Here is a 27,071-nt window from a genome sequence, read left to right on the forward strand (position 1 = left end):
TCTGTGATGTATTAATGGGCAATAGACACTTTTTAAACTAGTCATGTGAGGAACTTGTCACACATGCCTGTACACAAAGTTCATGCATGCAACTTGTTTTACTTTTAGAATTTCAAAACTTGCTTTAAAACAAAAAATTCGGGGAAAAAAATGTGATAATGAATCTAAATGTGAAAAATTATTCATGAATATCAGTAGACAGAAATCTAAGCAACACCATCAAGAAGATGCAGCAAATGCAAATACTGTACAACGGTAGCATGTATAAAAAAGGAGGTATACAGTACATGCTCACAGTTGTACTATAGCTTCAATATGGTTAATTTTGGGCAACTGTCTATAAAATGGAAATAAGAGGCATAGGGTAAATTTACTAATAGTTGGTTTTGAGTTGACCTTTTTGTTGTTTTTCCATTAGTTTTGCAATCCACACATTTACTAAAGGCAAAACAGATGAGAACGTGTCAAAATGTTCGACTTTAGAATGTAATTATATATAGACTCACTATCAATGTTTTAATAAGTATTTGTATAGAAAACCCAGATTTACTATATGCCGGATTCCAAAAACCATCAAAAACTGATGTAAAAAATTCCCAAATAATAAACTACTAACTGAGAGGCGAGTTTGTCTACAAAAAACATTATATTGGTACAAGCTTCAAAATTATGCCTATATTAGGCCTGCACAAGCTGCTGTGTTCTGCATTTTTGCCACTTGATCCTTCCAGCCAGTCACCTCTATAATGGTGTGCATGGCACAACCAACTTTCTCTCACCATCTTACCCAGCCCTGACAACCTTGTCCTTTACCTCAATTTGCTCCCCTAGCTAGGAGTCACAGTGACATGAACTAAGGGTAGCTTCCATAGCATTGCAGGAATACCTAATGACCTGGGGACTATAGACTGCACATACATTTACCCAAGACCACCTAATAATAGGGCCAACATTTACACCAATAGGCACCACACCTATTCAATTAATGTGAAGGTGGTGTGTGATGCAAAACAAAAAAATCATAAATGTTGTACTTGGCTATCCTGGTTTATGTCACAATTCTTTTATCCTTAGACAGTCATCCCTCTATGCTAAGTTTGAGGCAGGCCCAATGGATGGCTGCTGGGTAAAATACCTGTAATGCCTTCTTATACTTTAAATGTAAAGTACAATATGTGATTGTATTTGTTTCAGATATTTTAAAATATACAGGTAAGTTTGGCTATGGCTATAGCTTCTGGATTCAGACTCCTGCTGAACAAAAGTATAATGAGGCATATATATTCACTAGATCAGTAATAGAGCACACTTTTGGTCTATTAAAATCCAGGTTAGGGTATCTTGATTTGTCTGGTAGTGTATTGTTATATTGTCCAAATATGTCCAATAAATGTCTCTGATACTGTGCTCTGCTGCAGTCTATTGCATAATCTGGCATTACATCAACCTCCTCCACCTGATTATGAAGTAGACAGTGAGCTGGTAAGGGTCTTGTTACCATCAAGTGGCTCTTGCAGCACAGAAAGTGAGAGGCAGGTTAGGCAATCGCTTAATAACAACTTCACATGTATTTGTGACCTTTGTGCTTTTGTACAATTACCAAATTGCAACCATACAGTAATTTAAAGTAGCCTAGATGTGTGCAGCATCAAAAAACAACCGAGTCTTAGACAGAAAGTCAACTTGAAGATAAAATTTCAGTAAATTATATACTTTGCATGTTTAAACATTTACAGTCAGGTCCATAAATATTGGGACATTGACAGAATTTTCAGATTTAGGCCTCTATTCACAACCACAATGGTTTTGAAATGAAACAAACAAGATGTGCTTTAACTGCAGACTTTCAGATTTAATTTGAGGGTAATTACATTCAAATCGGGTGAACGGTGTAGGAATTACAACAGTTTCAATATGTGCCTTCCACTTTTTAAGGGGCCAAAAGTAATGGGACTATCAACTTAAAAGCTATTTCATGGACAGGTGTGGGCTATTCCCTCGTTATTTCATTATCAATTAAGCAGGTAAAAGGTCTGGAGTTGATTCTAGGTGTGACATTTGCATTTGGAATCAGTTGCTGTCAACTCTCAATATGAGATCCAAAGAGCTGTCACTATCAGTGAAGCAAGCCATCATTAGGCTGAAAAATCAAAACAAACCCATCAGAGAGATAGCAAAAACATTAGGTGTGGCCAAATCAACTGTTTGGAACATTCTTAAAAAGAAAGAATGCACCGGAGAGCTCAGCAACACCAAAAGACCAGGAAGACCACGGAAAACAACTGTGGTGGATGACAAAAGAATTATTTGCCTGGTGAAGAAAAACCCCTTCACAACAGTTGGCCAAATCAAGAACACTCTCCAGGAGGTAGATGTATATGTGTCAAAGTCAACAATCAAGAGAAGACTACACAAGAGTGAATATAGAGGGTTCACCACAAGATGTAAACCATTGGTGAGCCACAAAAACAAGAAGACCAGATTAGAGTTTGACAAACAACATCTAAAAAAGCCATTACAGTTCTGGAACAACATCCTATTGACAGATGAGACAAATCTGCTCATGATCCAAAACATACCACCTCATCAGTGAAGCATGGTGGTGGTAGTGTCATGGCGTGGGCATTTATGGCTGCCAATGGAACTGGTTCCCTTGTATTTATTGATGATGTGACTGCTGACAAAAGCAGCAGAATGAATTCTGAAGTGTTTCGGGCAATATTATATGCTCATATTCAGTCAAATGCTTCAGAACTCATTGGACAGCGCTTCACAGTGCAGATGGACAATGACCCGAAGCATACTGCAAAAGCAACCAGAGTTTTTAAGGCTAAAAAGTGGAATGTTATGCAATGGCCAAGTCAATCCCCTGACCTGAATCCGATTGAGCATGCATTTCACTTGATGAAGACAAAACTGAAGGGAAAATGCCCCAAGAACAAGCAGGAACTGAAGACATTTGCAGTAGAGGCCTGGCAGAGCATCACCAGGAATGAAACCCAGCGTCTGGTGATGTCTATGCGTTCCAGACTTCAGGCTGTAATTGACTGCAAAGGATTTGCAACAAAGTATTAAAAAGTGATAGTTAGATTTAGGATTGTTTAGTTTGTCCCATTACTTTTGGCCCCTTAAAAAGTGGGAGGCACATATAGAAACTGTTGTAATTCCTACACCGTTCACCTGATTTGGATGTAATTACCCTCAAATTAAATCTGAAAGTCTGCAGTTAAATCACATCTTGTTTGTTTAATTTCAAAGCCATTGTGGTGGTGAATAGAGGACAAAATATGAAAATTCTGTCAATGTCCCAATATTTATGGACCTGACTGTATATTAACATATTATACCACAATGTTTAATATTATTTGTAATAATTGCATTGTAGAAACATTTTTCAAAACAACAAAACATAATTTGGTGGTGAGTATAAATGTCACCAACATTTTTGAAATTTCCAAATTTATTATTTTCTTTATTTTTTTGAAGTTAAGCAGGAGAATGAACCCTATAATGTTTCCATGCATAATCATCACATGTGCAGAGAGCACACCTGAGAGGAGATGGTGGTGTAGAGATGGCCATGGTGTGCTGCAGACAGAAGTAGTCCTATGTGTTTCAGGTATGCAAGCTACATTTTGTGAACTTAAAGATACTATATTATTTTTTAGCTCCTTTATACCATTTATTTGTGAAATTATTTGATTGGGATTCTTGCGACCTAGTGATAGCAGATGTTTGTGCCTTTATGGCTGTACACAGCCTCTAAAAGCTGGTATTCATATGGCATAAAGTATGATTTACCCTCCTTGTCTGCCTGTATATTTGTTAATTTTGCCTCATTTTGTTTGCATATCAAGGGGTGGCCAAGCAGGGCACAGACAAGGGGCCCTGTCTGACCCAGTGGTGCAGTCCAGGGCAGTGCGGTCTGTGGCACTACAAACTGTCGGAAGAGTGTTTGTTTTAGCACTGTAGCCAATAAGAGTCAGACAGACTTTTATTGGCTGCTGCACCCAGGGCATGAGCTGGAGCTCAATCATGAGCTCCGCCTTCTGGCTCCCACATGGGTGAAGGGACAGACATCAAGACATCTCTCTAATAGTGCCAAATGGGACCAGAGGAGTGGACAGCGGGGGCTGTTTTATGTGTACGGGGCATTACTACTGGGGGAACTGTATAAGGAGCACTGCATAAGGGGCACTACTGGTGGCACTACTGAGGTACTACTGGGGGCACTGTATAATGTGCACTACAACAGTGGGCATTGCATAAGGGGCACTGCATAATGTGCACTACAACTGGGGGCATTACCTTAGTGGGCATTGCATGAGATGCATCAATATTATGGGCATTGCATAAGGGGCACTACTATTGGACACATTAAGGTCCTTAATACAACTTCTACCTGTGTTCTTTCAAGGCACCTATGTGCTCAATCATGTTCACTGCTCAATCTCTTGCAGGTGTTTGTTTTGCAGGTGTGGAATGAGTTGTTGCTTATTCTAGCTTAGGCCTGGTAAACCTGTGGCTCTCTAGCTGTAGTGAAACTACAAATCCAAGCATTCCCTGCCACAGTTTTAACATTCAATAATAGCAAAACTGTGACAGGGCATACTGGGACTTGAAGTCTCACAACAGCTGAAGAGCCACAGGTTTGCGAGGCCTGATCTAGCTGTTGTGCAAGTGGTGAGTCAGACAAGAAGTGCAGAATAATCATGGGTTCCTCTTCTGTCTCATCATGTCTTTCCTGTGTAGAAGTCTCATCATGGTGCATGATATTAGATGCTGCTAAGGAAATAAACAGGTATTAAGTTACACTTCCCAGAAAGTGGTGGCTGTTGGGGGCATAGGTGTCATGCACATTGACACCTTCAGTTACCTTGGCTGGATTATCCCTCTCATTGGCTCCAAATTCCAGAGACTCAATTTCAAGGGGTCCAGTCCTGTGCACCATCTTTAGCTTCTAAGACATCTCTTGAAGTTTGAGAAACATTTCCTGCAGTGATCCACAGTCCTCTTGTAATGGCCCACAACCTGCACTGCCATTCCTTCTCACTGAGGTCTGCCTCCCTACCAAAAACTTCATAAGATTTCTATGGATGGTTAGTAAATATAGATTTTTTTTTTTAGACAGTAATCCATTGGCGATGCCCATATGTGTGCAATTGACAACAAAACAACATTTTAGTAAATTAAGCCCCATGAGAGGGTCCAGAGGAAGAAAACCTCATTGATTAATGCTTAAAGTTAATATTTTTTTAGAGGACAAATATACAATATAAATTGTAAGAGCATAGATCAATGTTACTCAAGTCTGGTTCTTGAGTACCCCCAACAACTCAAGGTTTCTGGATTTCTTTAATCATTCACAAATGAAAAAAGCATGGCAGAGTTACAAATCCTGAAAACATTAACATCTCAGAGTATGAGAGGTCCACTGATATAGATCATTAGTTAGATATACTCTGTAGTCTGCTTCTCAAACTCAGTGGTGGAGCAGAGTAGCAGAAAAGGGGGTGGAGCAGTGGATAGAAAGAGGCATGGATGGACAGAATGGAGGGAAATCAAAGGTGACCCAGCACATGCCACGTCCCTTTACTAGTGTTTATAATAATTGGCTAAGTTTGTGCTATCTCTGACAAGCTCAGAAGGTATTGGAACTTTCATAATGCATAAACACATAACTGATGCTGGTGGGAGGGTGGTCAGAGTTCAGACTGTCAGTAACTGAAATGTAGTTTTTTCTTGATGTTTGCAGGTTGGTGATGTTACCCATTGCAACCATTCAGATTAACATTTATCTAGCACCTTCTAGAAGATAATAGCTAATATCTCCTTAATTTACTTTGAGGAACATCTCCTCTTCTAAAAACCAGCACTTTAGTAAATATACCCCCAGAAGGCATTTTCAGAAATGTTTTATGATCTCTAAAACATGCAGTGAGAGGTCACGAGTTGGGAAACACTGTTCTAAAGGGAACTAGAGAGACAAAGAGGGCATAAATGTGAATGTGGTGGCCGCCTACTTGAAGATGTCAAGTTCTTAACAAGAAAAAGGAATCTCTGTCACATCTGTTATCTGTAAATCCACTTTGATTTCACAAAAATTGTCCCTAATGACTCTGAAGAAGGTTACACACTTGTACATACAGTATATTGATCGTTCGGTAGCACATCGGTTGGTATATGCACCAGTTATATTTGTAAATTATGTAGTTCACAGACATATCAGGTTGGAGCTGCAGCACAGCAGATACCGATATATATCATGCAGATACAGGTTATTAGTGAAACTGCATATGTGAAAGGGCGACCTAATGTCTGCCCATACATTGGCTGCAGGGACTGTCGACACTAACATCATAACTGGGCAGGTGTGATTTTATATATAGTGGCAGTACCAAGCTAGGTAGCTATAGTGAGCCATGGATTCTGGGCCTGATTCAGAGCCGGACACTATTTGCGGATGGTCGTTCCAAAAAAGGGGCTGGCTATTTAAATTGAGCGCTTGCTCTTTGCAGTTTGTTGACGCCTCTATGTCTGAGCAAGCGAACGAAAAATGCGCTCGCTATTTTGTGAAGACGCCCCTTTGCCGTTCGCATCACACGTCATCTCCAATATTTATTAGATTAATCGGGTACATCGAAAGGCATCTGAACTGCTCACAGTGCATGTGGTAGGTTTTTCTAACCGCTATCACTGCGAGCAGTTCAGGCTAAAAGACAACCAAGTGACTTGGTCGATGGCGCTCCTTTACTAATTATGCACTCCCATTAAACGTCCTTTTGACCATTCGGCACGCCTGCGTTCGGATCTCCACTCCCCCGTTTTGAAGCACCTTACCCTGTTACCACCCACAAATGGTACATTCTGTCAATCAAATTAGCAGCCCCTCACTGTTTTGCGAGCGCACGATTTCCGACCGCAATGACTGGTTTGTGCATGCGCATTACGACCCATATGCATGCGCAGTTGTGAGAACATCGCTCAGAGTGAACGAGCAGCTGCTTACGAGCGGCTCTGAATCAGGCCCTCTGTGTGGAGCTGGCGGGCTCCACCCACGCAGGGTAGAAAATAGTAGTGTGACCACACCTAGAGGATGCCCAGTGGATTCAGTCCAGGGAGGACTGAGGCAGACGAGTCAGGCTGCCAGAGGACCGGCACTGCAGAGCAGCACATAATCTGTGAAGAGGTAAGTATTTATTACCTATGGGTGTAGGGTGTGCGCTGTGGGTCCCCCTGGACCAAGGGGCTCGTGTACACTGTACACCTTGCACCCATTATAAAGACACCTATGCCAAGAGGCCAGTGTCCAGACCAGCAAACCAAGCAGGCAGGACCACAAGAGAGACTTTTTGTGAAGCCCAGGAGGCCATGATTATACCTGTAAGAGACAGGACTAGGACTACAAGAGACTGTTATATTTGCAGACTAGCTACCCATTATAATTAGGATTCAAGCAGTGAGGTAGTGCCCTGCATGAGGGCTATGTTGTTTATTAATACTGTGTATTGTCCTGAAATGCTGACAAGTAAAGCACCATTTATTTTAATTTATCACTGACCTCTCTACTGAACCAATTACCCTATATATATTTTCCCACTTTAGGGAAAGAAGCAGACACTGGCAGTGCTGCAAGCTGTGGGTGACTTATTTCCAAGCGTTACATGCAATGAACAGCCTGTTGGTTCTTTACACCCACTCCGGTGCTCAGGAGCAGTCATACAGCTTGTCGGACACTGACATTAGCTCAATTTTCACAGATCTGACTATCACCTGGCCACTTGCTGGCATCAGGAGTACTGACCACTCTCTCTAGCTCAGCTAAATAGGGATGTTTCTCTCTGCAGTGTGCAGGTTGTAACCCACCCCTGCTTCCAGGGAAACCCAGATTCTGGACATCGGGATGGAGTTCCCCCACTAACCTCTGTCAGACTACACCCAGGTTGTATGCCTGTAATAGTGGATTTTCATGGGTTCCGGACCATATTTTAGCAACTTCAGCTGTGGCACCTGAGTTTCTTTGCCACACACCCTTCCCCTACGCTTCTGACCACCTGGTGAAGCTTCCTGTATCTCAGGTAAATTCACCTATTTCCCTTCTTTTCACCCAACCTCACCAACAGGTTTTGGAGAAATATCTATTTCAGCATTGTTTACCCCCCATCTTGACCATATATGGTCCCGCTTGTGCCATCCTAGCATTCAGTCTGGACAAAGCGTCCACATCTGCATGTATTTTGCCTGAACCGAAAAGTGATAGAGTGATACTGTTGCCACAATAGAAACCATCAGGTGGCTCTTGCATTGGTGTCCCTATTTCGATGCATCCACTGCAACAGGGCATGGTCTGTTATCAATAGGAACTCTCTACCTAGAAGATAATATTGTAAAGATTCCACCGCCCATTTTATAGCTAGACACTCATGTTCCACTGAGGCATATTTGTTCTCTCTTGGTAGGAGCTTACAGCTAAGGTATAGAATTTGTTTTTCTTCTCCGTTCACTACTTGAACCAGAACAGCTCGTAGACCCATCTCTGAAGTGTCTGTTTGTAAAATAAATCTTTTTTATTTTTAACTCTGGTGTCTGTAAGACTGGTGCTGAACACAAAGCTTCCATTAAATCATTCTCCACAGCTTCTACCACTTGTGACCAGATAACTTTGTCTGGGTTATTTTCTGGCAATCGGTTAAAGCTGCAGCTCTGGTTGCGAAAGTGAAAATTAATCTTCGTTAATAACCCACTAAGCCTAGAAAGGTCCAAAGCTGGGGTTTACAAATGGGTTTAGGCCAAGTGAGCAGGGCCTCCAGTTTGATGGTCTGAGGTTTCACTTGTCCTTACCCCATTATGTACCGGAGATATTTAACCTTGCTCATACCAAGAGCGCATTTTTCCGGGTTGGCGGAAGACTGAGGGATGGGAGGACTGCACTTACTTTGGAAAGATTGTCATCTTAAGAATTCCTATTTAACCTTTATACCATAATGTCGCTATTTAGCATTGTAAGTCACACAAGAAATAATTGCTTTCCAGACTTTGATTGTGGTTCCAAGGCACAAAAAGAGATTATTCACCAAAAAGCATATAGTTACATGCTGTGTTCTAAATACAATTAGCGCAAACAAATTATACAATCACAAGGTACAGTCGATACATACGCATGCGCTCTGGATCCAGATTTCCTGGCATCAGCTATGAAACCTCCATCAACAGAAAAGAAAGATGACTAACTACCAGATCCAGGGTGCTTGCATATAAACCCTTGCAGAGATAGGCAATACAATAGAACAAGTTGGCATAATCCCATTGGTTCTTCCTCCTGGTTCTTCTGTTACGATGAAGTTCATAGGTCAGTTTGTATTGTAATAGTTCAGCCTCCAACAGCCTTGTGTCCATTTTTCCGCCGAAGAACAAATCTAATAATAATAATAAACATTACATTACAGAGTACATTTCAATGCCTCTCTCTATGATCCATAATATGTAGACGCATGCTGCTATCTCCTTGCCGATGGAACTGGAAATCTGCAAATAAACAGTGGTTTAGAATAGCACCAAACACGGTCTACTTATCATGTACTAAACCCTAGATATCAAAATACCTGCATTTCACATTAGATTTGATAAGCTATAAAACCTTTAATATTAACCTTAATGCTAGGGAATCTTTTTGTGTAAGTATGCAATGTGTCAGTGTAGGGATATTAAGACGCTAGTATGCATAGTGCATCTACGTGTTTGTGGAGTACACCATGGTACGTGCTTTGTGGGGTTGTTCATATTATATGTAGTAATAAATGTACATATTTGTATAATGAGGACTTTTAACCTGGGGCAGTGACAGACGCACGATGCTAATAATCATAACAGCACTGTACATGGAGTATCGTACAGTCACTACTATGCATGTTGTGTTTTATGTGTAGAGTGCTTTGCTAAACAGCACAACTGTGCATCTTGTATATTATATGTATGATTTCATATGCATCTGGGGTATGGTGGGACTTTAAACAATATGCGGTAGCAATGTAGACGCATATGAGCATCGCACATAATGGTTTCATGCTGACGATGCAAGATGGCGTCATCAGGGGCAACATAAAATGGCGTCGTGTAGATTCTAATTTTACAATTTAGGTCTCAGCCAATCATACGGCTTCGACAATCTTCACTCAAAATTGGGAGGATCATTACATTGACCCATGCAACAGCATAACCATGGTGAGGTCTTAATACACTATCCATAGCCCTCTGGAAGGTGGCTGGGGCCCCATGAAGACCAAACGGTAGTACTCAATATCAGGGGTTGAGAATGCGGTCTTTGCCTTCACTGTTAACAAAATTTACAAATACCCTTTGTCAGGTCTTTAGTTGTTAAATAATGAGTTTCTGTTCCACAAACTCATCAATTCGGGGCATGGGATAGGAGTCAAACTTCGAGACATTGTTCAGTTGACAGAGATCATTGCAAATCCTCATCTTGTAATTCTTGTAATTTACAGGACCGACCACTTCTATCACTTCATACAGTCCCTGCCAGTGGCCATACTGCTTGCTTTCCTGTGTAAATACTAAAATTAGTACCTTGTCACCCGGCTTGAATGATAGATTAGCTGCTGTTTTGTCATAATATTTTTTTTGTCGACTTTGGGCAAGGTGCATGTTCTGTTGCAAAAGAGGCTCTATTTAGTGTAAGCTTTGGTAGAGTTGGGACATGAACTGCACTGCATTGGGTTCTGAGGTAGACTGCCCCTCCCAACCCTCCTTTAACAGATCAAGGATACCTCAAGACTGCCTACTGAACAAAAGTTCAAAGGAACTAAGGGCCTGTTTCAGACCCGCTCGCTAGGAAGCATTCGCACGCAGCCAGCCGATTGTTTGCATACTACACATGCATATACATCGCAATGCACGTGCACGTACCAGTGTGAGTGATTGGGAAGCATATGCTAGCTGCGTATAGACAGCCCCACTGAATGAGTGACAGGAGCAGCCATTTGTGGGTGGTGACAGGGGCTGGCCACTAGAAACAGGGGAGTGGAGGTGCAAACGCAGGCATGCCTCAGCATCTAAATGCCATTTCAGAGGTGTGCAGAATTAAGAGGCAGTGTCATGGTACACATCACATTGTTGTATTTCACACTGAAGCACTCGCAGTGCTTGCGGCAGGGTATGGTCAGTCACAAGCTCTGAGAGCGCTTCCGATGGTACTCGATGTACCAATGGCTGCATACACTTCCTGGAGATGATGTGCACAAGTTGGCATCTTAAGACAGGCTGGTGGGTGTCTGCATACACAGAGCGATCACTCACTAAGACATATTGGGCATGATAATGCCTTGCCGAATTTGCATTTGCATCTAGTGAGCGAACACATCTAGCAAGCAGGTCTAAATTGAACCCTAAGTCCCGAAGATGTTTGAGGTGCTTCTATAATAGCAAACATTAAGTATAGGAGCAGTAGATCCCAGTCTTGCTTGTTTTGGGCTACAGCCCACCGTATCATGTTGTGGATGAACCTCTCAATCAGGCCATCTGTCTGTGGGTGATGAACAGAATTTGTTAGTTTCTTCACACCTAATAATTTGCATATATCCTTCATAAGCTTTGATACAAAGAGTGTATCCTGGTCAGTAAGTATTTCCTTTGGTATACCCTACCGGGAGTAAATCATTGATAGCTCTCGGGCTATAGTAGTAGACTTGATGTTCCTTAGTGGGATGGCCACAGCATACCTGGTAGCATAGTTGAGTATCACCCATATATATTGGTGTCCCCAAGTGGATTTGTCAACAAGCCCTACTATGTCCATTCCAGTTCGTTCAAAGAGAACAGGAATGACAGGCAGGGGAACAAAGGGTGCATGGAAATGAGAGCAGAAGGTGGTTCTTTGGCAGACAGGGCACTCACAACAATACTTTTGAACTGCTGCCACAATGTCTGGGCAAAAGAACTGCTGTTGTACTCTTTGCATCATCTTCTCTCCCCCAAAATGGCCACCCCATAGCTGGGTATGAGCCGCATGAAGAATTAGCCCTACATGTGTCCGGGGCACTAACAATTCACCCTTCAGAGTAAAGGGTTCCCTCAGGGGGATTGCTTTTTTTGCCCATTTATCTCTGAGACATTGTTAAAGGCATTCAACAAATTATTGTCATTGAATTGGTCACGTCCAAAGTATCATAATGACACCCCCCCTCATTGACATTCACTTCCTGGAGTTCTGAAGTGGGGGTCTGTTGTGCTGGTGACAGTTCCCTTAGTCCAGGAAAACTCTGTATTGGAAAAGAGGATGCTTGTCTGTTGGGGACCACATCGCAAAATCAAAGGATATGGTAACTGGGGAGCCACGGCAGCTACCAACTCTACTTGCCTTCCTTGCTAACTCAGTGGGAGTCTTTTGCAGGAGTACTCTTCTACTGCTCCATGTACAAATGCAATTTTCATTATAATATATACAGTCAGGTCCATAAATATTGGGACATTGACAGAATTTCTCAGATTTTGGCCTCTACTCACCACCACAATGGTTTTTAAATTAAACAAACAAGATGTGCTTTAACTACAGACTTTCAGATTTAATTTGAGGGTAATTACATCCAAATCGGGTGAACGGTGCAGGAATTGCAACAGTTTCTATATGTGCCTGCCACTTTTTAAGGGGTCAAAAGTAACGGGACAAACTAAACAATCCTAAATCTAACTTTCACTTTTTAATACTTTGTTGCAAATCCTTTGCAGGCAATTACAGCCTTAAGTCTGGAACGCATAGACATCACCAGACGCTGGGTTTCATCCCTGGTGATGCTCTGCCAGGCCTCTACTGCAAATGTCTTCAGTTCCTGCTTATTCTTGGGGCATTTTCCCTTCAGTTTTGTCTTCATCAAGTGAAATGCATGCTCAATCGGATTCAGGTCAGGGGATTGACTTGGCCATTGCATAACATTCCACTTTTTAGCCGTAAAAAACTCTTTGGTTGCTTTGCAGTATGCTTCGGGTCATTGTCCATCTGCACTGTGAAGCACTGTCCACTGAGTTCTGAAGCATTTGACTGAATATGAGCATATAATATTGCCCGAAACACTTCAGAATTCATTCTGCTGCTTTTGTCAGCAGTCACATCATCAATAAATATAAGTGAACCAGTTCCATTGGCAGCCATACATGCCCATGCTATGACACTACCACCACCATGCTTCACTGATGAGGTGGTATATTTTGGATCATGAGCAGTTCCTTTCCTTCTCTTCTCTTCCCATCACTCTGGTACAAGTTGATATTTGTCTCATCTGTCAATAGGATGTTGTTCCAGAACTGTAATGGCTTTTTTAGATGTTGTTTGGCAAACTCTAATCTGGTCTTCCTGTTTTTGTGGCTCACCAATGGTTTACATCTTGTGGTGAACCCTCTATATTCACTCTTGTGAAGTCTTCTCTTGATTGTTGACTTTGACACATATACATCTACCTCCTGGAGAGTGTTCTTGATTTGGCCAACTGTTGTGAAGGGGTTTTTCTTCACCAGGGAAATAATTCTTTTGTCATCCACCACAGTTGTTTTCCGTGGTCTTCCGGGTCTTTTGGTGTTGCTGAGCTCTCCGGTGCGTTCTATCTTTTTAAGAATGTTCCAAACAGTTGATTTGGCCACACCTAATGTTTTTGCTATCTCTCTGATGGGTTTGTTTTGATTTTTCAGCCTAATGATGGCTTGCTTCACTGATCGTGACAGCTCTTTGGATCTCATATTGAGAGTTGACAGCAACTGATTCCAAATGCAAATGTCACACCTAAAATCAACTCCAGACCTTTTACCTGCTTAATTGATAATGAAATAATGAGGGAATAGCCCACACCTGTCCATGAAATAGCTTTTGAGTTGATAGTCCCATTACTTTTGGCCCCTTAAAAAGTGGGAGGCACATATTGAAACTGTTGTAATTCTTACACCGTTCACCCGATATGGATGTAATTACCCTTAAATCTGAAAGTCTGTAGTTAAAGCACATCTTGTTTGTTTCATTTCAAAACCATTGTGGTGGTGAATAGAGGCCAAAATCTGAAAATTCTGTCAATGTCCCAATATTTATGGACCTAACTATATATATATATATATATATATATATATATATATATATATATATATATACATATACACACACATACACACACACACACATACATTTATATAGACATTTATGGATAGCGCACAATATAGATTCTATATCTAGGTATATAGAAAATAGTTTACAGTAGATATTAACATTTTAAAAAGAGCACTTCTCAGTAAAATTGTCGAATTTATAGGTAAAGGAGATGCCTGGTACATAAACTACACCAACATTTATAACCAAAAAAAATAGAAGAAAATAATTCCTATTAAAGGTGCACACAAAGAAGAATATATACATATATATGTATATATCTTGATCTCTTATTTGTGTATTATTTTGTGACTACCACTTAATGAAGGAACCAAGGAATGAGGGTATAAAATACCTGTAGGTCCTAGGGTGACTTGAGATGAAAATTGTCACCATTATGAAATATAGGTAAATTGAATGTAACTGTATCCTTGAATAAAGGTTTAATAAAACATAACTTTTATTTAATTGAATCCCTAAAATTTAAAACAGCTAAATATTTCTATTTTTATTGTTTTATTTTAATTGTTATTGTAAATTTAAAAACATCTTTATTAAAATAAACATTCATGAATTGATACCACCTCTAATAATCTTGTCTTCTGTATATTATTGTATATCTTGTCATATATTTTAATGTGTCCCATATAGTCAATATTATCAGGTGTCTTGAGACTAAATTACCTATTACCATAAATGGATATCAATATAATTGTTACTGTCCTTATCACTATTAAATATGTGACTAAACAAAAAGTATATATATAATTTATTATGTGATCATATGGCTCAGTTTGGACATTGTAACAAAGTATCCACAATTGTGTTCAAAATAATTTAGTATGCACACTTATGTTGTTTGTGTGTCTAAAACTGTAACTGAGAGATGCTGCTAACAAACAGCATCTCCAGCTGTTCTTAGTAATTGGTATAATATGTTGCTCTTTAGCATTCATTTATCATTTATGTATCTAGCGTTCATCACTTATGATACACATGTAACCAATAGGGCAGTAGTCATTAACAGATTATCCTGCATGCAGACACTACTCCAGTAAATGTAGATTGGCTTGGGACAATTTGACAGGTACAGTAATAAATGGAACTTATATCATATAATTAGAATCTACTTATATCAAACATGAATCTCATGTGGTTTCAAACTGATTATCTGATAAATCGTCCCCGCACATGAAATTCCTAACTGGCTTGTGCCGGAGTCGGTATTATCATAAAATTAGACCAATCTGCAGGTGATCATGTATGGCTGGCTCCAGCGGTATAGCCGGTCATAGCGTCTCTCAAGCACCCATTCACAGGGTATAAGTGGTGTGTATTACAAACATAAACCAATTTGCAGGTAATCATATGTGGCTGACTCTGGCAGTATTGCCGGACATAGTGTCTCTCAGACACCCGTTCAAAAGAAATCGGTGGTATGTATTACAAATATTATAACATTTTTAAAACAAACTAGTGCACACTGATTAACATATGCAGCGTGCATCTCCCTAACGTGTATTTCACTTCAGTAGTTTACTCATAGGGGTAACCCGTCCATCGGGCTGAATCATCCTTTATTGGCATGCTCCTCCAATTAAATTCATTTATCTAAGCAAATTATAATAATCACCAAAAATAACATTTGAAAGCATAATTTCATTATTTAATAATGAACATGTTGTCCTTCTACAATATCTGTGAGTAAATAATAAAAAAAACCAATTCTTTTGAAATTGTTATTCAGTATGTATTTTCTGTTAGTGTAATACATCACTTCCTTTTTGAGTCTCTTGCACAATAATCTTTGTTATCGGAGACCTAAAGCTGGCCACACACTAGACCAACTTACATCCAACCAGCCAACTTGTTAATTGGTTGGAATGAAAATCTAGTAACGTATGGGAGTAACTGTTGATCAGCAATTTGCTCCTAAATGCCAGAAAACAGATGAAAATGGCCGTCAGATAAGTTTGTTAAATGTTTGATCTAAACAATTTGTTCAAACACCAGTTTTTGTCCATTTTCTGGCGTTTGGGAGCAAATTGCTGATTGTCATTTGCTTTCATCCTTACCACATTTTCATTCCAACCAATCAACAAGTTGGCTGGTTGGACAGATAATCTTTAGATGTGTGGCCAGCTTAAGTCTAAAGAAATGTATTTCCTGACAGATGGTGGATCTTTAGAATATAGTTTCACAATTTCCTTGTGCTCAGTCATGATGAGTAATGAATATACATTTGCTACTGTATTCTTTTTTCAAAAATCCACTTATTTAGCTATTCCATACAGAAATAAATGAAATGCACAATTTGCTGTTTATTAAACCAACTAGCGTTTGTCTGCAGCTTCGCTCGTGTGGATGTCTGTTATTGCTCAGCGGAACTAATTTTACAAAGACATGAGTGGCATCTAATATTGTGATGTATATTTTATATTGTAGACATTGATTACAAAATGTGTTAGTAAACAATATTTGCAGTTTATCCTTTAGGGATCAACACAAAAAGCTTGTGGCTACTAACTCATGAGCAAGCCACGTAAAACTGCCCATGGGAGAAGCAGCTGGTGCTGAAATCTACGCCTGCACAGAGATATCACAATGCGCACTTTTTGCGATTCCAATTGTCATTCATGCTCAAGCTGACTTTCAGCTAATCGCCTTAGACTAGATTGCTTAGCTTTGGTGGAAATCTTGGACAGATTCAATCTCTTGAGATGGCATTATTTATCATGTTTATCATGAAGGCCACCACAATGCACAAAACCACAGAATGCAACATCAGACACATTTATACAAGACAAAATATCAGCACAGAATAACCCAATATGTAAAATAAAATTATTTATTTTAAAATAATGTTTAGCATAATTCCAGTTAACATAAAGTTTAAAAAAAGTAAAAATAAAGTCTAGGTAAATAGTGTCTGTTGTGCTGTTAGACAAATATTTGAAAGAATGACAAATAAAAACAAAAAATAACCAAATTGTTAGTCTAGTAGACCTGTATATAAAGATACATTTCACATTAACATTTTATTTTTGCTCACTAAGGTGTTAGTTCTGTATGATTTATTTAACACACCTTATCCAGGAAAAAGCACAGTATAAATATAAAACAAAGTATCTTCATATATTTTTATTCTCTGCTACAGAGATAAATATTATACATGTAACAATTCTAGTGCAGAATAGTAGCATAATGCAAGCAATCTGACGGAAATAAGACCCCTTTCAATTAACGTTTCTGAATAACTGCTTAATCTTACATGGGACATATGAATCTAAAAATTGTATACAGTAAATAACAGCTTTAAATATATTTGATCTGGGGAATAGACAAACATTGGTAAGATAAATATATTATATTGACGTCTATGATGTATCATCCCTAAACCAATATTAGGGTAAAACTGACATGTTTTGCCTTGTGAAATATTGACATAGATTTTTACATTTACATAACAAAAAAACACCTTACCCAAACTCCCAGAATATATAATTCTGGCACCGACAAATTTCATAGATAACTATCTACTATTTTATTATTTTCAAAGGGAGGCACATGATAATACAGAAGTATATATTAAGAAAACTATAATAAAAAGTAAAATGTATATCCTTGAAGTCCATGTAGCTTCAAAGGGAATTTTTTCTATATCCAACACTGCATGTAATTACTAGACATTGATGTACAGAAAAACTTAACATAGCATCTTCATAAGTAATGGGACAGAGATAATAATCTTAGAAGAACCTGTGTGCTTACATTTACTCTAGTTCAGAACAAGCAGATCAAATGTTTTAAAACGGTTTATAAAATTAAGCTTTGGCACATAGATGTCTCTGTATTGTAATGTACAACACAATATAAATATAGTTAGCAGTTATGAACAGACTTCTGATTAGCACAGTAACTTATGCTGCTTTAAGTTAATATACAGTTCACGTTAACAATGTAGATATAAAAACACTCTGGTACCACCTAACTCAGCTCAAAATATGTTCTATGCTACATCATGAGAACTACCTGCTAAACAAAACACTTAATTAAAGGTAATTAATTACTTGTATTTATTTATGACTAATCTGGAGACACTTCAAAGGAATGAGGAATTCTAGGCCAAAGATGGCAGAAGGTGATTGGCTCAGCAATTGGCAAATCACACTCCTCACGCAAATCTGGTACTCGTTCCTTCAAATATCTCCATGATAACATCCAACATGCAATCCTTTTACCGACCCTTTGTAGGTTACAAACATTCGCTCCTCTTAAGCTTTATTTGTAGATTGAGACCTATCACCCAGAGAGGTTAACCAGGTCTTTGGTATTAAGTTCACAAAGCTTTTTGCAGGTATCAATACTAGACTATTACCTCCAGTAATTGGAATGCGTAGTAATAGAATACTTTTTGACCTGTTCGTATACCAATTGTGATCTTCAGTAAAAATAGAAAATACAAATATATAGCAGTGCAAACAGGATGAGTTCTAAAAAATTAAACATCATTTTCAGTTGAAAAAAAATTGCTCCAGTTAAAAGAAAAATGTAATAGTTTCATGATGGAAAGCAAATTCCACAGCATTCCATGCAAATTTCCAAACAGTCTGAAGATTCACAACAGGCATCCATTATTCCACAATCCATATCACAAGGGCAGTTGCAATCATCCCCCATCTCTTCTCCACAGCAACAGCAGCAAGCTTCAGATGTACATATTCCACAAGATGCTTGCCCAAGTACAATGTTGCAGAGTGTGAGGAACTCACAGAATAAGCACGCTAAGATACAGTGAACACAACAATCTTCATAGGTTTAGGAAATCCCAGATAGAGTGCAGAATGCATTGGAGAGAAAGTAAAAAATAAAAAGTTAATTCAAACAAGTTTTGATCAAAACAAAACAAAGCAAGCTGAGTATTAAATAAAGGTAAATTACTGCTTAATTTGGGGAAAGCAATAATACAAACAAAATTATACAGACAGAATAAAGCAACTTATTAATAAAATAAACACATTTTAGTTTACTTGTTATTTGTTATGTAACATTCTAATATAAAAGTATTTTAGTCTCAACAGCAATTAGGTTACTTGAAACTATTTTTTGTTTATAAAAAAAATGTTCTGCACAAAACAGTCCAACAGAATAATATAAATAAGGGATATTAATTAAGTAGTGAAGGAAAATGTGCATCCATTGACCTACATAGAAATGGCTCCCAAAATTAAGGATTCAGCAGTATTTTTTATGGTGCATTAGCTGCCTCGTATCTGGTATTTGCCCAGCCCTGTATCTAGGAATCCTTAAATCTGCTAAAAAAAATGGATTTAAATATCTAGGCAAATTACCAATTTTAGTAGGCAAAAACATATATAGCATGCCTTTTATCTAATTATTTTATTAAAAGAAACAAAAAGGTAGCCCAGAAAATACCCTGTATAGCTTGCTGCACACCAAAAGAAAAGCCGAATAAAATTACTTATTTAATTTCTGCATTAATGTAATTTAAAAAAAAAAAAAAAAAAGGTCTATGAATGATTTGTGTATTTATTTTGCATCGCTAAACATTGCTTGCTTTGATGTGAACATACTGTATTTTCAGTCAGCTATTTGTTAAACGGCACCAATTTGTCTAAGACTCTGTGCTACTGACAAACTTCTGGCTTGACATATATGCCATGTTCTCTTTTAACTATACAATAGCTTATAAAGTAGATGACATAAGTAGATAAGTACTGCATAGCAATTGTAATACGAGATGAACTTCATTAAAATATGTAATTTGTCTATAATGTATTCAATCAGTCAAAACAATATTGGATACCTGTTGATTAACAGATGAAATAACAGCTAGCAGACTGACAATCATTTATACCTATAGCTAATGCACATTTGGTGAAATTTGTTGGCTTCTAAAACAGAAATTTGAAAGAAGGTTTCTGAACAAAATAAAACATTAAGGACTTGAAAGTTGGAAATAGATCCATTTGTCGGGTCTAAATAAACTCATGCTAACACAATGCATGTATACCAGTATACACCTATATTACAGTGGAGTGTATCTTAGGCTTGCAGAACATTACATCCTTAGAAGCGGAACAAGTGTGGAAATGCATTAGTAGAGTACTAGAGTACTATATGGTAAAAGCCAATTGCAGATGTAACCTGATGATGCTTGCCCTGATATGCTTCATAGAAGGTTTATGTTTTGGAGTTACTAAAGACCTGCTATAAAGATAAGTGATGACAACAAAACCAGCATGATAAACTTGATGTTTCTAGGGGGCTGTTTGCATTCATTCCAGCTTAATTTAATGTAATATTGTAGCATTGCAGCAATTTTATGTTAAGTTTGGAGTAGAGCAACAGAGATTACCATTGGATTTAGAAAATGGTAAACACTGCATTTGGGCTGGACTTCACTACATTATGGAAATTTTAACTTTAACATTTAATTACTAACACTATCAAGACACTATTTTCTTGTATACAGTATATGACACTTAATTACATTACCCTGTCTACAAATAGGGTAATGTAAATTTGTATTTATAATGGATTATACATGCTGACTTTGAAGTGCTCCTCTGTGGGAGAAGACTGGAGAGAAGATGCATCTGACTGTACTGGGGATTGGGCCAGGCTCTCACATCATTAAGTCCCGGGGCGGGGTTTAATGACATAATTTTAGCCCCATCCAGCCCTACATACCCACGATTCCTGGTAATTACCTCTCCATCCTGCCCACTTCACTAGGAAGTAGGCAGGATGTGGGAGTTCCACCCACTCTTCCAGGGTATGTGGGACTACCAGAAAAATCAGGAGTCTCCCACACCTTCTTGGAGAGTAGGGAAGTATGCAATTGACACAGTAAAGCTGCATCTCTGAGCTATAGCTGGAAGTAGGTATATTCATTTACTCCTGGTGTAGAGTACTGCTGTTTACATTTTAGAGCTACTTGCAACTCAATAAGGCTGGCACTTTAATATACAGGGATCAGTACAAAACAATAGCAACAGTTCCTAGGGGGTAAATTTACTAAAGTGAGAGTTTTTAGAAGTGAGTTTTAAAAGTGATGTTGCCCATAGCAACCAATCAGATTCTAGCTATTATCTTTAAAAAGATGCTAGTTAAATCTAGATTGGTTGCTATGGGTAACATCACTTAAAACTCACTTCTAAAAACTCTCACTTTAATAAATTTACCCCTATAGTATGTTGCTGGCCGTATTATGCTGGCAATGCATCAAGGTGACTTTTTTTTAAGCCATGTCACTGGACATCCCAGGTGCCCGCAGTTATCGTACGTAAAAAGTGTACGTGAACTTACCTGCATGAAACAGATGCAGCCCGCAGATGCTCCCACTCACTCCAATGTCTGCTTCAGTATGCCACCAGTGAGCGTGCTGCCAGAAGGACGCACCTGCTATTTGAACCGGCTGAGCCAGAAATATGTAGCATGACAAACATACCTTCATTAAGGTATATTCGTTTCCTACATTACCATGGAAACACAAAGGCTTGCATTCCACAATGGTTCCACTGACACCAGCCACTCAAACCCGCTCTGCCACAACTCCGTCACATGACTGAAAAAGCTGTTAATACAGCACGCCTGTTCAATAAAGTGTTCTAATGAAAAAGCATTGTATCCCCGGCTGGCTCCACTTGTGTGCCTGCCTGTGTGCAACATACCAACCCCGTGGTACTTCATTCAGCATAATACACAACGGATCTACCACACTCTTACCCGATGGTGTTCAGCACCGCCCCAGTAAAATGAATAGTGCTGGACACACTGGATCTGCTCATAGCGAAGTATAAAAATAATGGTACCTATGCCACATGCTGAAGCCTGAGACCAACCACCCGAACTAGCACTTTCTTAAATCGACCATGATGACAATTTGTAAAACAGTAACATACACATAATACCACAAGCCCTTCCATTACAATTGCCTGCAAGAAAAAAATAGATAATGTAATATTACCCAAATAATGGTGAAAAATAAATATTGTGTGCAAAGGACCATTGGACTTAACCAATCAAGTACAATACAAATACATAAAAATAAACGTACACTCAGACAATAAATATACACGAGACAAAAATTTGAATAAAAACATTTTTAACTAATATTCCAAACAAAAAATAAAAAAACGTGTTTAAAACCCCACCGTCACCAAGAACACCATTAAATAGGTATTGTGAAATAATGAACAAAATAAAAAACAATATAATAGACAAAACATAATGGACATAGTATTATAAACAAAACATATAGGAAAAAATAATTGGCAGACACACAAGACAAAAAGTCCACCTTATAATCAAAAGAATACTAATAAGAACCAAAAAACATAGACATCACCCTTCCAAAACCGTGCCCACAGGCAAAATAAATGTGCTAAAGAAATATATTAAGTGGATTATACTCATTAAGGCCCTTCGGTGCCACAGTGTCCAATCGATGTATCCAATAACTTTCACATTGTTTTAATGTCTGTAGTCTATCACCTCCGAATCTTGGAGGGGGAATCCAATCAATAAGCTTACACTTCAGACTTGCCACCTGGTGTTTTTGGTCCAAAAAGTGTCTAGCTACTGGTTCATCCAAGGACCCCGTGCTTAGTGCTGCCCGGATGGAGGCCCGTTGGTTCGCCAAACGGTCTCGAAACTTGCAAGATGTAAGACCCACGTCATAAAATTCACATGGACAAATCAAAATATAAATCAGATGGTGCAATGCACAATGCAAATGGTACTTGATATTAATTTTCTTGCCTGAATGGGGATGTGGAAAAGTGGGACCTGTCAACATCGAAGTACATGTGATGCAAGAATAACAGGAATAGCTTCCAGGTCTTGCAGTCATAATATCCTTAATGGAGGTGCTATCATTAGGATAAACTGCAGGTCGCAACAACAGCTGCTTAAGACTAGGTCCTCTCTTATAGGCCATCATAGGTGGTCCCGTATTTTTAAATGGTAATTGTCTATCACTTGATACAATCGGCCAATGTCTATTTAATGCCTTTTGAGTGGTAAATGCATGGTTGTCGAATTTGGTGACATAAATCTGCGCTGTTTTTTTAGAAGTGCCAAGAGCTACATCTGTACATGATGTTGCAAAAGTCTTTTGTGCTTGTCTCAAACATCATTCCAAATTATCAGACATATCCTCTCTCCTTGAATTTATTCATCATTTCATGGAGCTGTCTGTGCCTAATAGTGGGGTCACTATTAATCCTCATCACTCTCAGATATTGAGAAACCGGCAGATTATTTTTCAATGCCGGAGGGTGAACACTCGTCGGCCACAATGCCAAATTTCTGTCAGTTGGTTTATGGTACAGTGAAGTACCCAAACGCCCATTCTCCTTGGTGATAGCCACATCCAGAAAATTGATAGTAGTATCGTCAATCTGAAATGTGAATCTGATGGGACTAGATAATACATTCAATGTGTCGACCATATCTGTAAATGCTTCTTTAGTGCCACTCCAGAGTATGAAAATGTCGTCAATGAACCTGCGGTAAAACATGATGTTAGAACCGTACTGAGGATCGATGAACTCTGACTCGTACCTGGCCATGTAAAGATTAGCATAAGCCAGGGCCAGGTTTGACCCCATTGCACTACCCGACACTTGCAAATAATAAGAATCTTTATATAAAAAATGATTATGATAAAGTACTAAACTAGCGAGGTCCACTAAGTACTCAGTCGGTATGTGTGCTCTCTTGCGGTTCTGTAACTCAAGCTTGATAGTGTCAAGACCACCCTCGTGAGGAATGACGGTGTATAAAGAATTTACATCCATGGTACCAAGTAACACATTGTCACTTACAGGTCCAATCTTCTCCAGTTGGTTAAGAAAATCTCCAGTGTCGCATATATAACTTGGACAAGTATGTACAAATGGTTGTAAAGCAAAGTCCAAGAAAATCGCCAAAGGCTGTAGTACAGAGCCCTGAGCGGCGATGATCGGCCTGCCCGGGGGATTGACGATGGACTTGTGTATCTTCGGTGATGTATATAAGATTGGACATTTGGGTTTATCCACTGTTAAAAAATTAAATTCATCGCTGTCCAACCAACCTTGTTGTAATCCTTGAGAGAGAACTTGGTCCACTTTAGATTTAATCTGATTAATTGTTTTAGATTCAAGCCTCCGATATACTGAGGGATCAGATAACTGCCTCGTAACCTCTGTATCATATTTGTCCCAATTTTGCACCACAATGGCGCCTCCTTTGTCGGCTGTACGAATAACCAAATTAGAGAGGCATCTGACGGTTGCCTCTCCCAGAGTTACTGTCTCCCAAAAGCCAACAATACACTGTGTGGGATTGGTAATCAGTAGTAACAGTAGATAACTTTTTTCTTTTAAATTATGTTAAATCCTTTGTATATTCATTAATCTGGTTTTGCAACCTCTCAATGCAATCAGCACTTTTGTCGCTCTTGAGTATGGGCAATGCAGTTAAATTAATTTGTTCTATTTCAACCTTTACTTTGGCTAGTTTGTTACTAGCTTCTTCAATCACCAAAACTATGAGGTCTAACGAACAATTATTAAGAATACCGCACCAGCGGCTACAAAATACTGGATTGTTCCGTCCAAGTGTAGGAATATTGGAAATAAGGAATCCTCTAGGTATGTGTTTGCGGCGGTGATACTCTGAAAGGAATTGACCATGAGCCTTAATGAGCCCGAAGGGCCTTAATGAGTATAATCCACTTAATGTATTTCTTTAGCACATTCATTTTGCCTGTGGGCACGGTTTTGGAAGGGTGATGTCTATGGTTTTGGGTTCTTATTAGTATTCTTTTGATTATAAGGTGGATTTTTTGTCTTGTGTCTGCCAATTATTTTTTCGTATATGTTTTGTTTATAATACTGTGTCCATTATGTTTTGTTCATTATTTCACAATACCTATTTAGTGGTGTTCTTGGTGGCGGTGGGGTTTTAAACACGTTTTTTATTTTTTATTTTTTGTTTGGAATATTGGTTTGCACATTTATGTAAAATGTTTTTATTTTAATTTTTGTCTCGTGTATATTTATTGTCCGAGTGTACGTTTATTTTTATGTATTTGTATTGTACTTGATTGGTTAAGTCCAATGGTCCTTTGCACACAATATTTATTTTTCACCATTATTTGGGTAATATTACATTATCTATTTTTTCTTGTGGGCAGTTGTAATGGAAGGGCTTGTGGTAATATGTGTATGTTACTGTTTTACAAATTGTCATCATGGTCGATTTAAGAAAGTGCTAGTTTGGGTGGTTGGTCTCAGGCTTCAGCATGTGGCATAGGTACCATTATTTTTACACTTCGCTATGAGCAGATCAGGTGTGTCCAGCACTAGTCATTTTACTGGGGCGGTGCTGGTCACCACCGGGTAAGTGTGTGGTAGATCCATTGTGTATTATGCTGAATGAAGTACCACGGGGTTGGTATGTTGCACGCAGGCAGGCACACAAGTGGAGCCAGCCCGGGATGCAATGCTTTTTCATTAGGACACTTTATTGAACAGGTGTGCTGTATTGACAGCTTTTTCAGTCATGTGACGGAGTTGTGGCAGAGCGGGTTTGAGTGGCTGTTGTCAGTGGAGCCATCGTGGAATGCAAGCCTTTGTGTTTCCATGGTAATGTAGGAAACGGATATACCTTAATGAAGGTATGTTTGTCATGCTACATATTTCCGGCTCAGCTGGTTCAAATAGCGGGCGCGTCCTTTTGGCTGCACACTCACTGGTGGCATACTGAAGCAGACATTGGAGTGAGTGGGAGTATCTGTGGGCTGCATCTCTGTTTCATGCAGGTAAGTTCACACACGATAACTGCGGGCACCTGGGTTGTCCACTGACATGGCTTAAAAAAAAATATATTATATATATATATATATATATAGATATATATAGATATATCTATGTCTTGTCTTTAGCCAAGCCGGACCACTTGAGTTTACCATCTGCATATGCTGGTCCCTGTGAAGTGGTTATTGTGACAGCATTGACTAGGTAGCGTGTAAACTACCTGACACAGGTACATTGCATTTGTTTTTTTACTGGGAACATATTGTTAGTGATCAGAGATGGGTCGCTTATTGTGTGTGTATTACTTTTGTTAACACGTGTAAAAGTTATTTATACTAGCAATTATTGGCACCTACCCCTCCATTTCTCTGTGTTCATGTGAAGTATGTATGTGATGTGGTATATATATATATAAAATTTTCTTTTGAGGTGCATTTTTCAAGTTGAGCTTTAGTACATATGTGACGCAGCACAGTATATTTAATATTATGCACGTGTTTTTGTCATTGCTGTGTTAGATATATAGCAATGTGTTGTATTTGATATCAGCTTGGCACATTTGTTCATATTCTATTGACTCAAGTATGAATGCCGCGGAGTTTGAAGCCTGAGAGACTAAGCCTGTGTATTTCGGTTTGTGGTTTTTTTCACAGATATTATTGTGATAGATGACAAAATTATGTCTAATTCACCTGTATGATGTAATGTCCTGAAGAAGGTCCAATATGGACCAAAACATTGACATATATCTGGAAGATTTACTGTTCTTGCATTGAGGACGGCTATATGTAGCCTAATTAAACAGTTATATGTATTTTAACTTTGAGAGTGCCCTTGTCTACGACAATCGTATGTATATATATATATATATATATATATATATATATATATATAAACAATTAAAAACTTCCTTGACACAATCAACAAATGCAAATTCTGGGATGGGTATGTTATTGGAACCAAAATGACCATATGCCCTCTAGCATTTGTTGCTTGCAGGTAAAAGAGTTTGCTTTGCACCTGTAAGCAAATTAGTCAGAACCTTACTTTGATATATATCTATTTCTCATCTCTGAGGCACAAAACCAACTTTAAAACTT

General features: G+C 38.7%; 1 protein-coding gene across 7 annotated transcripts in view; it reads right to left on the minus strand.

Annotated features, from left to right (window-relative positions):
* Nucleotides 1-17,009: 17,009 nt before the first annotated feature.
* The window catches only part of MDFIC (MyoD family inhibitor domain containing), a 176,674-nt gene continuing 166,612 nt past the window's right edge, over nucleotides 17,010-27,071 (minus strand). For 6 of the 7 annotated variants that reach the window (XM_088457686.1, XM_088457687.1, XM_088457689.1 and 3 more), the window contains one exon: nucleotides 18,906-18,948. Coding sequence is in view for 1 of the 7 variants with exons in the window: in XM_088457690.1 (XP_088313816.1) it covers nucleotides 18,701-18,948 (248 nt within the window). In the remaining 6 variants the exon portion in view is untranslated. Of the gene's footprint in view, nucleotides 18,949-27,071 lie in introns of all 7 variants that reach the window. The other variant, XM_088457690.1, reaches the window with a different exon arrangement.

Source organism: Taudactylus pleione, unplaced genomic scaffold, assembly GCF_031769625.1.
Source record: "Taudactylus pleione unplaced genomic scaffold, aTauple2 ptg000041l, whole genome shotgun sequence".
NCBI lineage: Eukaryota > Metazoa > Chordata > Amphibia > Anura > Myobatrachidae > Taudactylus > Taudactylus pleione.